Genomic DNA, 17,240 nt, shown 5'->3' on the forward strand with positions numbered 1-17,240 from the left:
TTCAGGGATGAAGATAAGAGACCTAAATGTGGATGTTAGGGTTGTGTCCCAAATGGCAACCTATTGCCTGTATAGTGTACTGCTTTGATCAGAGCCGTATGGGCTCTCATCGAAAGTAGTGCACTAAATGTGCCATTGTCTCTTGTCAAAAGTAGTGCACTATATAGGAAATAGTGTGCCAGGCACATTATGTAGTAATTACAGTGAGTGTGTTGTGTGAATGCTTCAGGAAGCTCCTGTCTCCTCTGCTTTCTCCTCCATAACAAAGAGAACAGTCAACACAGCCACATAGAAACCTTAATGAGGAGAGAAGCAGCAGCTGGGGTAGAGATGTCTACCTTGAGCTATGGCTGGGCTTACACACATGCACACACGCATGCCTAAGGCTGGAATTTTAGTAGGAGAGAAACCAGTGGTCACTCAATTCTCTCATTAGTCCAATTTCAGCACAATATTTCACAATTGTATCTGTATATAAACATTTTGACTGTTGGTATATCAGTGACATCTAAGTTGCGTTAGGACTGAACTGTGTGTGTGTGTATGTGTGTGTAAAGACGTGTGTGCATTTGTGCATGCATGCATTTGTATGTGTGTAGGTGCGTGTGTGTGTGTGTGTGTGTGTGTGTGTGTGTGTGTGTGTGTGTGTGTGTGTGTGTGTGTGTGTGTGTCTGTTTATGTGTGTGTGTGTATGTGTGTGTGTGTGTGACTCACTACACTCTTTGGGGTCTCTGTTGTTCCGTATGAGGACCTTCTGGTTGTTGGCTCTGAACAGGCCGGTCCAGTTGACGGTGTTGTAGTAGCACAGCTGACTGTTATTGGTGATGTACACATTACCAGCACTGATCTCATTCAGGGACTGGAGCTGGAGGGACGAGATCCACCGCTGCTTCAACACTAGGAGAGAGATACCACTGGGAGAGATGAGAGGGGGGGGGGAGAGGGAAGATAGAGGGGGATGGAGGGGGAGAAAACAAGGGTGAGAGAATGTGAAGAATACCAATGAGCAAGAGAGAGAAAGACATACAGGAGAGAGAGAGAGAGGAGAGAGAGTGAGAGAGAGAGAAAGAGAGAGAGAGGAGAGAGAGTGAGAGAGAGTGTGAGAGAGAGAGAGAAAGACAGACAGAAGAGAGAGAGAGGAGAGAGAGTGAGAGAGAGAGAGAAAGAGAGAGACAGAGTGAGAGAGAGAAAGAGAGAGAGAGAGAGAGAAAGAGACAGAGTGAGAGAGAGAAAGAGAGAGAAAGAGACAGAGTGAGAGAGAGAAAGAGAGAGAAAGAGAGCGAGAGGAGAGAGAGGAGAGAGATGAGAGAGAGAGCGAGAGGAGAGAGAGAGGAGAGAGAGAGAGAGAGAGGAGAGAGTGAGAGACAGAGTGAGAGCGAGAGGAGAGAGAGCGGAGAGAGAGAGAGGGGGGGAGAAAGAAAGAGGCAGAAGCAGACAGAATAGGGTAGAGATGAAGAGAGCATAAGATAAAGGTCAGTTAATATTATTCCTGTAACGAGCATGTTTAGCAAGCCAACTCACACTGCTCTCTAAAGCCTTGCAAAGCTCAGCAAGACCTAACCATTCGGAATGAGTTCCTAAACAATTGTTTTTAACCCTATCCTAAGCCTTAACCAGCCTAACCATTTGGAATGAGTTCATTAATTTAACCCTTAACTTCGAAATGTGATGTTTGGAGGAACTTCAAATGTGTTGTTTGCAATGAGACTGTGAGAGCTTGTTGCAAAGCTCTTAGATGTATTAAGATCACTTAATGCAAAACAGTGATCTTTGTCAGTGTCTTTAATCCCTGTGATGTGTACAGCATGCTCCTCTCTCTGTGTGTCTGTCTGTGTGTCTGTCTGTCTGTGTGTCTGTCTGTCTGTGTGTCTGTCTGTCTGTCTGTCTGTCTGTCTGTCTGTCTGTCTGTCTGTCTGTCTGTCTGTCTGTCTCTCTCTGAAAGCAAGAGTTTTGTGCCAGATAGATCCATGGAGAAAGGTAGTATGGAGTGCACAGAGGCACTCTGGCTAACAAGAACACAGCTCTCCACTTAGTGATAGGCCACTGAGGAACACAAGTCGAGTCTGGGTCTGCTCTTCAACTCCTCCTCCATTTCTCCTTCTCTCTCACTCTCTTTCTCTCTCTTCCCCTTCTCTCCCATTCCCTCCCTCCCTCCCTCTGGCTGTGTGTGGACAGACAGGGTTGTGTAATGTCAGGGCCATCAGATTTGTAAGTCGCTCTGGATAAGAGCGTCTGCTAAATGACTTAAATGTAAATGTAAATAGAATGTCTTCCAGGTATGCGTTGGCTGGCAAGCAGTCATTTGTACGACGGCCATGCTGCTCTCAGTGGATGACCCTATACACTACGAACTGAGCTACACTGACAGTGCTAGGACACAAGGGAGACTAGAGACTGGGAGAAGACAGATTTTTAATAACTCTGTGTGTGGAGGGGTGTGTGTTTATGTGGTGTGTGTGTTTGTGTATGTGTGTTTACATGTCATCCACACCCTCCTCTCTGCTTGCAAACATGTGCTGATATGTCTAATTGAAGCTCTATTAGCATATAATGAGGGTAATTGCAGTATTATCTTGAAAAGAAGGAGGAACTGTTAATGTAGCTAAAGCAAATCATCATCTACCCTAATGGCTCTCAACCCACAGTGAGTCTTAGACTGCTGTGATGGATCTGCAGGCTCTCCACTAGACTGCTGTTCTTGGTGTGATGATAGTGTGGTGCAGGGATCATCAACTCGATTCAGCCACGGGACAATTTGTTTCTTGAGCGGATGGTGGGGGGCCGGAACATAATTAAGCAATAAGGCCTGAGGGGATGTGGTATATGGCCAATATACCACGGTTAAGGACTGTTCTTAGGCACAACACAACGGGAAATGCCTGGATATAGCCCTTAGCTGTGGTATATTGGCCATATACTACCATCCCCCAAGGTATTGCGACAGTATTATGAACTGGTTACCTACATAATTAGAGCAGTGGAAATACATTTTTTGTCAAACCGTAGTATCCGGTCAAATGTTTTGGGTAACCTTCCACAAGCTTCCCACAATAAGTTGGGTGAATTTTGGCCCATTCCTCCTGACAGAGCTGGTGTAACTGAGTCAGGATTGTAGGCCTCCTTGCTCGCACACGCTTTTTCAGTTCTACCGACACATTTTCTATAGGATTGAGGTCAGGGCTTTGTGATGGCCACTCCAAAATGCTGACTTTGTTGTCCTTAAGCCATTTTGCCATAACTTTGGAAGTATGCTTGGGGTCATTGTCCATTTGGAAGACCCATTTGTGACCAAGCTTTAACTTTCTGACTGATGTCTTGAGATGTTGCTTCAATATATCCACATAATTTGCCTACCTCATGATGCCATCAATTTTGTGAAGTGCATCAGTCCCTTCTGCAGCAAAGCACCCCCACAACATGATGCTGCCACCCCTGTGCTTCACGGTTGGGATGGTGTTCTTCGGCTTGCAAGCCTCCCCCTTTTTCCTCCAAACATAACGATGGTCGTTATGGTCAAACAGTTCTATTTTTGTTTATTCAGATGTGAGGACATTTCTCCAAAAAGTACAATCTTTGTCCCCATGTGCAGTTGCAAACCGTAGTCTGGCTTAATTTATGGCGGATCTGGAGCAGTGGCTTCTTCCTTGCTGAGCGGCCTTTCAGGTTATGTCGATACAGGACTCGTTTTACTGTGGATATAGATACTTTTTTACCTGTTTCCTCCAGCATCTTCACAACGTCCTTTGCTGTTGTTCTGGGATTGATCTGCACTTTTCGCACCAAAGTGTGTTCGTCTCTAGGAGAAAGAATGCGTCCTTTTCTTGAGCGGTATGACGGCTGCGTGGTCCCATGGTGTTTATACTTGCGTACTATTGTTTGTACAGATGAACGTGGTACCTTCAGGTATTTGGAAATTCCTCCCAAGGATGAACCAGACTTGCGCCAAATTCGTGCGTGTGTGTTTGTATGTTTATGTGTGTGTCTGTGCATTGACCAGCACTGATTCAACTGGGAAAGCTTTGGCATGGTAAATGACCAATTGCGACAACATTCCATCTATCAAATTAGCAGAGTTGGATATCTATGGTATTCTGATGAGGTCACAAAGGAACAATGACATTATTTATATTTATTTATTATTTATTATAAACATTCTTAGATGACAAACTGCCTGTTCACAAGCTAATAATGGTAAATCACTAGCTCCTGAGGAATAGTGCTACATTGTTAGCACACCACAAAGTATGGTACACTAGTGATGTAATGTAGAGTAGATGTCAGTGCTGTTCCCCAGGGCTCCATGCTTGGACCACTGCTCTTCATTATTCACATCTCTGAGTTCCAGGCATAAATATACAATATGAACAGTGTTATATTTTATTATGTGGTTCCACACCTAGGGTCATTCTATAAAAGGAGCGCCTTTTGCATCCCTTTGATATTTTAAGTAGAAATTGTTCAACACTATTGAGTTTTAAAAACTTGTTATAATGAATGAAGTGCCCTTTACTACAGACCATAAGGAGAATTCAATAAATCGGAATAACAAATAAAGACCTGCTAAAGTGCCAAAATTCTGCATTTTGACATGTCCCTCCGTGCAGTGACTTCTAGGCAGATTTGAACCCACTTTACCCCAACATTTCTCTAAGTTTTCACCATCATTGAAAAGCCCCAGTTATTATGTTGCTATTTATTATTATTATTTAGAGCTAGAGATTATTATTTATTTATTGTAATTAGTGATTCATTTACATCTGTCCCTCATTTAAGTTCAATTTAAGTAGTGCTGTAATGTACTATAATAATGTATGTAGCATAGTAATGTACTGTAATAATGTAAAGTAGTAATGTCATGTAGGTTCTTACCTGTACAGTGCTCTACCTCCTATGGTTGCCAGATTGGAGAAGACACTCAGGTCTGTCATGTTCTCTGGCCACGACTGGATGTTCAGGAAACCTACAGGGACACAACCGATCACATACCATTTCTACAGGAACACAGCCAATAACACCACTGCTAATATCGGTGATGTATTACCAGATACACAGCAAATCCTAACACACACAGGAAAACCAAGGTAACATGAGACTTTAATGAATGTAACATAGTGAGCCACACATGTTGCTAGTGGGCTAGGCATTGTGATACCTATGTATTGCCTTTATTTAACCAGGTAAGTTCTTTAAAACACAATATATTTATTTACAATAAAGACCTTCCCAATACCTCCCAGTCATGAGTGAAACATGTCAGGTATACATGACCAAGAAGATATCTGATATACAAATATTTTTGCATTTCCTATATCTGCCTCTGGGCAATAAATCATTTAGCAGGTTGAATGAATAGCTGAGTGGATGACCATGGATCATTTAGAACATTTAATAATGGATGAAAATAAATGAAATATTTAGAGTTGAGGGGAGCAATCCAGTTCTAGCCAGTTGAGGACAAAATTAATGAACACATGAGGAAGAGAGGAGAGGGGCTGAAAAGGTATACAAAGACCAAGGATAATGCAAAACACACAATTACTTTAACATTGAAAACTACAGATGGACGCATATTTCCAAGGAGACATTTCATAACAGTTTCAAAACTGATATTTTGATTGGATTTAATCAAATTCATTACCTTGGAAAGGGATATGAGAGGAAGAATGTTGTCTAACTAATTAAATGTATGTGGCTCATATCAGCATGTGTTCACATCCCTGATGACTGCATCTCCCAGTCTGATGATGTGAGATGAGTTTCTCAAATAACGTTGTTTCTAAGTTGTTTACAGGAGAAAGATTACCTTCAAGTCTGCCTTAATCATTCTACAGGCATATCTCCTGTTCCCCTCCTGTTCCTCTCCTGTCCCTCTCCTGTCCTCTCCTGTTCCCCTCCTGAAGTTCCCCTCCTGTTCCTCTCCTGTCCCTATCCTGTCCCTATCCTGTTTCTCTCCTGTTCCCCTCACGTCCCTCTCCTGTCCTCTCCTGTTCCCCTCCTGAAGTTCTCCTCCTGTTCCTCTCCTGTCCCTATCCTGTCCCTATCCTGTTTCTCTCCTGTTCCCCTCACGTCCCTCTCCTGTCCTCTCCTGTTCCCCTCCTGAAGTTCTCCTCCTGTTCCTCTCCTGTCCCTATCCTGTCCCTATCCTGTTTCTCTCCTGTCCTCTCCTGTTCCCCTCCTGAAGTTCCCCTCCTGTTCCTCTCCTGTCCCTATCCTGTCCCTATCCTGTCCCTCTCCTGTCCTCTCCTGTTCCCCTCCTGAAGTTCCCCTCCTGTTCCTCTCCTGTCCCTATCCTGTCCCTATCCTGTTTCTCTCCTGTTCCCCTCACGTCCCTCTCCTGTCCTCTCCTGTTCCTCTCCTGTTCCCCTCCCGTCCCTCTCCTATTCCCCTCCTGTTCCTCTCCTGTTCCCCTCCCGTCCTTCTCCTGTTCCTGTCCTGTTCCTCTCCTGTTCCTCTCTTGTTCCTCTCCTGTTCCTCTCCTGTCCCTCTCCTGTCCCTCTCCTGTTCCTCTCCTGTTCCTCTCCTGTCCCTCTCCTGTTCCTCTCCTGTCTCTCTCCTGTCCCTCTCCTGTCCCCCTCACGTCCCTCTCCTGTCCCTCTCCTGTCCCTCTCCTGTTCCTCTCCTGTTCCTCTCCTGTCCCTCTCCTATCCCTCTCCTATTCCTCTCCTGTTCCTCTCCTGTCCCTCTCCTGTTCCTCTCCTGTCCCTCTCCTGTTCCTCTCCTGTCCCTCTCTTGTTCCTCTCCTACACCTGAAATGATACCCTATTCACTGTATAGTGCAGTACTTTAGATCTCTGTCTCTCTTTGTGGCCTCTTCACATGTCAAATAAGATGGCGCCGGAGAAGAACGCAGACGTTTCCCGTGACCCTAGCCGATTGTGTTTTTTTGCGTTGTTTGTAACTTATTTTTTAACTTATTTTGTACATAATGTTGCCGCTACCTTCTCTTATGACCGAAAATACCTTCTAGACATCAGGACTGCGTTTACTCACCACGAACTAGCAGAATCCTTTTTTCCTTTCATGACTCTGACAAGTCCGACGCAAGGGATATATTGCTTCCCCTGGAACAGGCCCCGATCCCCGTGATCTGCGTGAAGAGGTGGCGGAGAAAGAGGGGCCGAAGGTCGGGCTGCCTTCTGAGAATTCGTAGGCGATCGGATAAACCCCCACTTCCATACATTCTGCTAGCAAATTTGAGATCTTTGGAGAATAAAATCGACGAGTTACGCGGAAGATTAAACTGCCAACGGGACATTAAAAACTGTAACATCCTGTGCTTCACAGTGTCGTGGCTGAACGACAACAATATCAACATACAGCTGGTTGGTTACACACTATACCGGCAGGATAGAACAGCGGCTTCTGGTAAGAAAGGGGAGACGGTCTATGTATTTTGTAAACAACATCTTAGAAAGTCTCAAGCTATTGCTCGCCTGAGGTAGAGTATGTCATGACAAGATGTAGACCACACTACCTACCGAAAGAGTTTTCATCTGTATTCTTTGTAGTTGTTTACCTAAGCAAACAATAAACCACTCACCCAGAGGAGGCGCTCCTAGTAGCCGAGGACTTTAATTGCTGCCACACTGATCCTCAACACTGGAGCCTCCCAGGGGTGCGTGCTCAGTCCCCTCCTATACTTCCTGTTCACCCATGACTGCATGGCCAGAAACGACTCCAATAGCATCATTAAGTTTGCAGACGACACAACAGTGGTAGGCCTGATCAACGACAATGATGAGACAGCCTATAGGGAGGAGATCAGAGACCTGGCCGAGTGGTGCCAGAATAACAACCTATCCCTCAACGTACCCAAGACTAAGGAAATGATTGTGGACTACAGGAAAAGGAGGACCGAGCAAGCCCCCATTCTCATTGACGGGGCTGTAGGAGCAGGTTGAGAGCTTCAATTTCCTTAGTGTCCACATCAACAACAAACTAGAATGGTCCAAACACACCAAGACAGTCATGAAGAGGGCACGACAAAACCTATTCCCCCTCAGGAGACTAAAAAGATTTGGAAGACTCCTGAACATGTCATCAAATGGCCACCCAGACTATTTGTATTGTGTACCCCCCCACCCTCCAACCCCTCTTTTACGCTGCTGCTAATATCTGTTTATCATATATGCAGAGTCACTGACTATACATTCATGTACATATGTACATACTACCTCAATTGGCCCGACCAACCAGTGCTCCCGCACATTGGCTAACCGGGATTTCTGCATTGTGTCCCGCGACACACCACCCGCCAACCCCTCTTTACCCTACTACTACTCTCTGATCATCATATATGCATAGTCACTTTAACCATATCTACATGTACATACTACCTCAATCAGCCTGACTCAACGGTGTCTGTATGTAGCCTCGCTACATTTATAGCCTCGTTACTGTATATAGTCTCGTTACTGTATATAGTCTCGTTACTGTATATAGCTTCGTTACTGTATATAGCCTCCCTACTGTATATAGCCTCCCTACTGTATATAGCCTCGTTACTGTATATAGCCTCTCTACTCTATATAGCCTCTCTACTCTATATAGCCTCTCTACTGTAAATAGCCTCTACTGTATATAGCCTCGTTACTGTATAAAGCCTCGTTACTGTATATAGCCTCTACTGTATATAGCCTCGTTACTGTATATAGCCTCGTTACTGTATATAGCCTTGTTACTGTATATAGACTCGTTACTGTATATAGCCTCTCTACTGTATATAGCCTCGTTACTGTATATAGCCTCTCTACTGTATATAACCTCTCTACTGTATATAGCCTCTCTACTGCATATAGCCTCGTTACTGTATATAGCCTCGCTACTGTACATAGCCTCGTTACTGTATATAGCCTCGTTACTGTATATAGCCTCGCTACTGTTTTTCACTGTCTTTCTACTGTTGTTTTTATTTCTTTACTTAACAATTGTTCACCTAATACCTTTTTTGTACTATTGGTTAGAGCCTTTAAATAAGCATTTCACTATAAGGTCTACACCTGTTGTATTCGGCGCACATGGCAAATAAACTTTGATTTCATTAGAAGGCCAGCATCCCGGAGTTGCCTCTTCACAGTTGATGTTGAGACAGGTGTTTTGCGGGTACTATTTAATGAAGCTGCCAGTTGAGGACTTGTGAGGTGTCTGTTTCTCAAACTAGACACTCTAATGTACTTGTCCTCTTGCTCAGTTGTGCACCGGGGCCTCCCACTCCTCTTTCTATTCTGGTTAGAGCCAGTTAGCGTTGCTCTGTGAAAGGAGAAGCGTTGAACGAGGTCTTCAGATTCTTGGTAATTTCTCGCATGGTATAGCCTTAATTTCTCTGAACAAGAATAGACTGATGAGTTTCAGAAGAAAGTTCTGAGTGATGGTTGCGATAATGGGCCTCTGTACACCTATGTAGATATTTAATTAAAAATAATTTTCAGCTACAATAGTCATTTACATCATAAAAAATGTCTACACTGTATTTCTGATCAATTTTATGTTTATCTCAATCGGAAAGATTTCTGTCTCCCAGGTGTATTTTATACAGGTAACGAGCTGAGATTAGGAACACACTCTTAAAGGGAGTGCTCCTAATCTCAGTTTGTTACCTGTTTAAAAGACACCTGTCAAATGTCAGGGACAAGATTGTAGACATACACAAGGCTGGAATGGGCTACAAGACCATCGCCAAGCAGCTTGGTGAGAATGCGACAACAGTTGGTGCGATTATTCGCAAATGGAAGAAACACAAAAGAACTGTCAATCTGCCTCGGCCTGGGGCTCCATGCAAGATCTCACCTCATGGAGTTGCAATGATCATGAGAATGGTAAGGAATCAGCCCAGACTTACACGGGAGGATCTTGTCAATGATCTCAAGGCAGCTGGGACCATAGTCACCAAGAAAACAATTGGTAACACACTACGGCGTGAAGGACTGAAATCCTGCAGCGCCCAAAAGGTCCACCTGCTCAAGAAAGCACATATACATGCCCATCTGAAGTTTGCCAATGAACATCTGAATGATTCAGAGGACAACTGGGTGAAAGTGTTGTAGTCAGATGAGACCAAAATGGAGCTCTTTGGCATCAACTCAACTCGCCGTGTTTGGAGGAGGAGGAATGCTGCCTACGACCCCAAGAAACACCATCCACACTGTCAAACATGGAGGTGGAAACATTGTGCTTTGGGGGTGTTTTTCTGCTAAGGGGACATGACAACTTCACCGCATCAAAGGGACGATGGACGGGGCCATGCACCGTCAAATCTTGAGTGAGAACCTCCTTCCCTCAGCCAGGGCATTGAAAATGGGTCATGGATGGGTATTCCAGCAGGACAATGACCCAAAACACACGGCCAAGGCAACAAAGGAGTGGCTCAAGAAGGAGCACATTAAGGTCCTGGAGGGGCCTAGCCAGTCTCCAGACCTTAATCCCATAGAACACGAGTTGCCAAACGTCAGCCTCGAAACCAATGACTTGGAGAAGATCTGCAAAGAGGACTGGGACAAAATCCATCCTGAGATGTGTGTAAACCTTGTGGCCAACTACAAGAAACGTCTGACCTCTGTGATTGCCAACAAGGGTTTTGCCACCAAGTCATGTTTTGCAGAGGGGTCAAATACTTATTTCCCTCATTAAAATGCAAATCAATTTATAACATTTTTGACATGCGTTTTTCTGGATTTTGTTGTTGTTATTCGGTCTCTCACTGTTCAAATAAACCTACCATTAAAATTATAGACTGATAATTTCTTTGTCAGTGGGCAAACATACAAAATCAGCAGGGGATCAAAAACTTTTTTCCCTCACTGTATATACGTAAGGTCACTGTGGGGACAATATCATCGATGCACTTATTAATGAAGCTGGTGACTGATGTGGTAAATTCCTCAATGTTATTGGATGAATCCTGGAACATATTCCAGACTATCCTAGCGAAACAGTCCTGTATCTTAGCATCCACTTCATCGGGACACTTCTGTATCAAGTGCGCCACTAGTACTTACAGTTTAAGGTTTTGCTTGTAAGCAGGAAGCAGGAGGACGGAGTTATGGTCTGAATTGCCATAGGGAGGGCGAAGCAGGCCTTGTATGCATTTCAGTGTGTGGAGTAAAGGTTATCTAGAGTTGTGTCACCTCTATTTGCACAGGTGACATGCTGGTAAAAATGTTGCATTAAATTCACCTGATAAACGCTACCTCTCAATGTGCATGTTCTTGTTTGTTTATGGCCCCATACAACTTATTGAGTGTGGTCTTAGTGCGAAAAGTACGAAAAATATATATGAAAACTCTCTTGGTAAATAGTATGGTCTGCAAAAACATGAGACTTCCTTAACATTAGAGATCGCACACCCGCTGTTGTTAACAAAGAGACACACCCCTCCTCCCTTCATCTTACCCAAGTCTGCCGTCCGGTCTTGACGATGAATAGAAAAACCTGCGAGATGTATATTATCCATGTTCTCGTTCAGCCACGACTCTGAGAAACATAGGATATTTCAGTTTTTCAGGTCCCTTTGATAGGATAGTCTCGAACGGTGCTCATCCAGTTTGTTAACCAGTGACTGCACGTTCGCCAACAGAACAGAGGTCAATGGCAGGCTATTTGCTCGCCGACGTAGTCTCGCCAGGATGCTGCCTCGCCTTCTTCTCTTTTGTTTCCTCTCTCTTTCGATGCCGCTTCCTCTTCCGAGGCTCACAGATTAGGGCCTGGTCTGGAGTAAGCAGAGTTTCCAGAGCTGCCCGACTCACTGATGTTTACATTTTCCAAATTGAGGTTAGTGTTGACTGTTCTGATGTCCAGAAGCTGTTTTCGGTCATAGGAAATGATGGAGGAGACATTATGTACAAAAAAGTTAAGATCAGCGTAAAAAAAACACACAGAAGCCCGTAAGACAGCTGCTATCCGCTGCAGTGTCATCCTATTATATTATTATTAACAGTTATTGAAGTATAAATTACCATAAAGCTACCATAGATTGCTACATATTAACTGTTAATGACCAAATTACTGAAGATTCCAGTAACTCTGGTAAATTACCGGTAGCTTTGCAACCCTAATCAGGGCCCAAAATGCTCTGGTCAAAAGTAGTGCACTATCTAGGGAATAGGTTGCCATCTTAGACACAACCAGCAGCCATCTAGCTCAGTGTTTTATTATACGTCCAACTTACCGAATACACTGTAAAACCATTAAACATGTGATACGTTTATAACCTACACGTCAGTGTTTAAAACTTAAACATTAGGCATGTAGATTTACCAATACGTCTTCATTTTAAACACAGGCCTTTAGAATGCAAGATTAAACATGATAGTCAGCTTTGTCAAGTCAGTTTCCAACCAGGAGAACACCTATATCAGATTTATATTCAGATTTTAAACACTAGTGTTTACTTTCACATCGTCCTGTTTAGAGTACAAAAGTCATTGAAAATTGATGTGACTTTCAATGCCTTTTATTCAGATCGGTGTAAGAAATGTCTATCACCTTACCTACATTTCAGCACAATTGAACAGGACATTTGTTTAACTCGACTGTGATGAGTTAATTTCCGTTAACTCTCTCAGAGTGAAAAAGGCATGGGAGGGGCCTCATTGTCAGATTTTTTGAATATGTTGTTTTAATATCTATGTTTCCTCATTGATTGATTAATTGATCTTATGCTATACAAAGATAAATAACAAAAACATTCTAATCAAATTTGTAAGGGGTTGGATTTATTGCATCCGTTAATGAGATGGTTTAGGTAGTTTTGTTTGTCAAGTCCTTCACTATACCAATCATTTTGAGTGCAGTTTGTGGATGATAAATATTTCAATTGTTGGATATCCTCCCTCTGGAAGAGATTCCAATAGGAATTACTAATCACATCATTCTGACTTGCAGTCTGATGTGGCCCATGAGGCATGATTTTAAGACCACAATAACTAACTAAAGGCCTTATGCATTGTATAATATGTGGTCGAAAGGATTTACTTTTAACTGAAACACACTCACTTACACAGTCACTTGGTGAAGGCTTCAGTAATATAAGTTACTGAATGCAACAACCATGTCTCTGTCACTAACCAACACAGTCATTGGTGGGTATCACTCACATTCACTCGAAAGGCATGCTGGGAAATATGCAGATATGGCTTTACACCCTATAGTGTTAAAACACCACCACCAGTGTATAGTGTTTAAAACCGAAATGCCTTGTGCTGAATAAACATGTTCATGTGTTTAAAAAGTGTCAAAGTGAATAAACATGTTCTGGTGTTTACAATCTAAACACTGTGACACATTTTCATTGACATTCTAAATGCCTTGACGTGTTTAAAAAGTGTTAAAGAAAAGTGTTTAGTTTTGTGTTCAGATCGTAAACACTTGGTTTTACAGTGTATAAGATGAACCCGAATCAAACGTAAATTAATAAATCCATCACAACTTGCTTTCCATGCCATTAGCATTCATGGATGCAACCTCCAATATAACATGGCCATAAATATACAATTTGAGACATAAACAAATCTCTCTCCAGAGAATTATAAAATAAATGGTATATTGTATAACATGAGTGTTAGTTATGGATGAAGGGCACATTCACTGACAGAGAGAAACATGTCCTCTGACGTCACAGTAGCTGAAGCAGCAATGTGATCTGAAGTTCAGGGCCTTTAACTGATATAGTTACATCCCAATGACAACCTATACCCTTTATGGTGTATTACTTTCCACCACTATTTCCCCTTCCTCTTCTTCTTCCTCCTCCTTCTCATCTCTACACCTCTCCAATGGTCTCTCCTTAAGTGGCTGTTAGTTTTTTCTGAGAGGGGAGATGGAAAAGAGAGGTGGGAAGAGAGGAGAGGTGGAGGGTGCTTCATCGCTTCATCTTCCTAATGGTGCTAATGAGGGCCTGATGAGTACCTTCCTGCCTCCCTGTGCTAACAGCATTAGGCTAACGGCAGCATTAGCCATTAATCAATAGGTAAGACAGGGTACAACAGGCCCCAATGGGCTCCTGCATCCAGCTTGACTGTAGTCTATAGGGAGTTCAGGTCTCACTGTATGTGTTGTCCTCCTTAATCCATCTCTCCTCAGTTTATTATCCTCTATTTCTCATTCTTCTCTCTCCTTCCATCTCCCTCACCATACTCATCTCTCTATCTCCCCACGACCCCCTCTCTCTTTGTCTCTCTCTGTGGGCTGTGGGCAGTAAATGTCTGGTGAAAGGATAGAGTCAGGAGCAGGCTAGAAGCAGGCAAGAACTGCTAGAGAAGAGTAGAGTGGGGATTTAGGTTCACTGAGAGCCACGTTACTGGCGCATCCATGCGAAAAGCAAATTACCCAGGATTGCCTCACAGAGAGGAGGGCCACATGCAACAGACCAAAGGTTAAGAGATAGAAAGCATCGATGATTACAGTCAAATCCATGTACTGGGAACCTCACTTATTCTGAATTGCTTCAGTGGATGGCAGACTGACCGTACTCTATAGATAGGCCTGCCCTGACCTCTTAGAAGTAGAAAAAAGCAAGGGCTATGTTTTGGAAGAATACTTGGCAGGGGAAGAGATGTAGGGTGAGATGGTTACCTCCTAGACTGACTGTCCATCTGAGAGCTATAGCATTCAGAGATCGTAACCCCTACGTCGGACCAGAAGGGGTGACGTGTTTGTGTGTGCGTGTGTGTGTGCATCGATGCCTGTGTGTGTGTCTGTGTGTGTCTGTGTGCAGCGATGCCTGTGTGTGTGTGTGTGTGTGTGTGTGTGTGTGTGTGTGTGTGTGTGTGTGTGTGTGTGTGTGTGTGTGTGTGTGTGTGTGTGTGTGTGTGTGTGTGTGTGTGTGTGCGTGCGTTCGTGACGGGGTTGATGGCTCGGTGGAGAAGTCACAGCACTGACAGCTCTTAGAGGTGACGGGTGACACGGGGTGTCATGCATGACCACGGGGCTACAGAGTAAAGGCAGCTCCTGTCTCACCATTTGCTTCCCAAATGGCAGTCTATTCCCTATATAGTGCACTACTTAAAGAAAAAGGGAGGCACACATTGGCTGTACCAGCTCGCCTCCTGTCACAGGAATGAAGGGATAAGGGGGTGGGTGACACTGTAGCGGAGGAAAGAGATGCTGATTCCGTACATTTGAAAAGGTACAGAGGACGTTGATATATAACTTTGTCGGCGCTTACCAAAAACAAACAAATAAAACAATGGCACAGCACTGGAACTCAAGAGGCCCAGAGCCAGAGCATGCTGCTTAGACCACTGACCATGTCAGTTCACAATTCTCTATCAAGGAGGGAGAGTACTTGATGATACTTAGTGGAAACAGTGCATTGTTTTTAATTCTTTTGTTTTAAACCTTACCCAAACCATTGCCCTAAACTTAACCACTCAGGATTAATAGCTAAACTTAACCCTTTGAGTTGTTTCTGTTTTAACCACGTGTGATTAATTGGTCAAAAATCAAAGTTCATCCAATTAAGGCAAATTCCGAAGTGAAAGAATGAGATCAGGTTGTGGAGGTTAGGGGAGAGGGGAAGGGGGATTCACTCTACATGAATTTATACACACACATACACCCACGCACTCACACACGCACGCACACACGTAGAGCTGGGAAACTGTGACAATTTGAAACTGGGAGTTGTAGGTCCCCATGGGAGAGGGAAGAGATGGAAGAGATAGGGAGACCCTCATCTCATCTTGTATTCATCATACTCATTCAGCCTGTCTGTCTTTGGTCTACGGTCTCTGGTGGGCACCAGCAAACACACACAAGCCCCCTCTGTACTGAGTGAAAGTGTAAGAGAAGGGACACCATGCAAATTTGATGAGGGGAAAACCAAAAGATAGAGAATAATTTAAAGATGCTTGGATAGGGGCTGACCAGTAGGCCTACATGATATGTACACTGAGTATACAAAACATTAAGAACACCTGCTCTTTCCATGACATGAACTGACCAGGTGAAAGCTATTCCTGATCCCTTATTGATGTCACTTGTTAAATCCACAGCAATCAGTGATGAAGGGCAGGAGACAGGTTAAAGAAGGATGTTTAAGCCCTGAGACAATTGAGACATGGATTGTGCATGTGTGTCATTGAGAGGGTGAATGGGCAAAACAAAAGATTTAAGTGCCTTTGAACGGGGTATGGTAGTAGGTGCCGAGCGCACAGGTCTGTGTCATGAACTGCAACGCTGCAGGGTTTTTCACACTCAACAGTTTCCTGTGTTATCAAGAATGGTCCACCACCCAAAGGACATCCAGCCAACTTGACACAACTGTGGATGCATTGGAGTCAACATGGGCCAGCATACCGGTAGAACGCATTTAACACCTTGTGGAGTCCATGCCCCAACGAATTGAGTCTGTTCTGAGGGCAAAGGGGGAAGGGGGTGCAACTCCATATTAGGAAGGAGATCCTAATGTTTTGTATACTCAGTGTATATTCAACCAAGCATGAGAAGAGGAGAATGGTATCGGAAATTTTCATTGGATCTTTGTTCTTATCAATTGACTTACCTGTAGAAATAAAGGTAAAATACGTGTTCAATTTGTATCTTATGTTTCTCACCTGTAATCTCCCTAACAGTCCGAAACACATTCAGTTTCTCTGGATCCAGAGCCTCAATGTTGTGGTACACATCCCTGTGAGAGGGTGGTGAGAGGGTGGTGAGAGAGTGAGAGAGAGAGAGAGAGAGAGAGAGAGAGAGAGAGAGGAAGAGGAAGAGAGAGAGAGAGAGAGAGAGAGAGAGGAAGAGAGGAGAGAGAGAGGAAGAGAGGAGAGAGAGGAAGAGAGAGAGAGAGAGAGAGAGAGAGAGAGAGAGAGAGAGAGAGACAGAGAGAGGAAGAGAGAGAGAGAGAGAGAGAGAGAGAGAGAGAGAGAGAGAGAGAGAGAGAGAGGAAGAGGAAGAGAGAGAGAGAGAGAGAGAGAGAGAGTGAGAGAGAGAGAGAGAGAGAGGGAGAGAGAGAGAGAGAGAGAGAGAGAGAGAGAGAGGAAGAGAGGAGAGAGAGGAAGAGAGGAGAGAGAGAGGAAGAGAGGAGAGAGAGCAGGAGAGAGCCAGAAAGAGAGAGATGAAGAGAGAAAGGAAGCAGGATGGGAGATGGAGAGAGAGTGGAAAGGGAGAGAGTGAGAGAAAGAGAGACAAACAGAGTTAAAGAGAGACAAATATAAACATAAAGCTGTTACGTCACACACATAACAAGTGTTTATTCTGTATTGCAGGGAGCTCCACTGTGCTCCTCAGTACTCCACTGTGCTCCT

At 43.9% G+C, this 17,240-nt stretch overlaps 1 protein-coding gene across 2 annotated transcripts in view; it reads right to left on the reverse strand.

Moving 5' to 3' along the window:
• LOC135519282 (receptor tyrosine-protein kinase erbB-4-like) overlaps positions 1 to 17,240 on the reverse strand; it is a 540,414-nt gene that overhangs the window by 126,410 nt on the left and 396,764 nt on the right. For both annotated transcript variants that reach the window (XM_064944424.1, XM_064944423.1), the window contains exons 10-12: positions 16,551 to 16,624; positions 4,870 to 4,960; positions 715 to 914 (exon numbers count right to left, since the gene is read on the reverse strand). In XM_064944424.1, coding sequence (XP_064800496.1) covers positions 715 to 914; positions 4,870 to 4,960; positions 16,551 to 16,624 — 365 coding nt within the window. The remainder of the gene's footprint in view (positions 1 to 714; positions 915 to 4,869; positions 4,961 to 16,550; positions 16,625 to 17,240) is intronic.

This window comes from Oncorhynchus masou, chromosome 29, assembly GCF_036934945.1.
Source record: "Oncorhynchus masou masou isolate Uvic2021 chromosome 29, UVic_Omas_1.1, whole genome shotgun sequence".
In the NCBI taxonomy this organism is placed as follows: domain Eukaryota; kingdom Metazoa; phylum Chordata; class Actinopteri; order Salmoniformes; family Salmonidae; genus Oncorhynchus; species Oncorhynchus masou.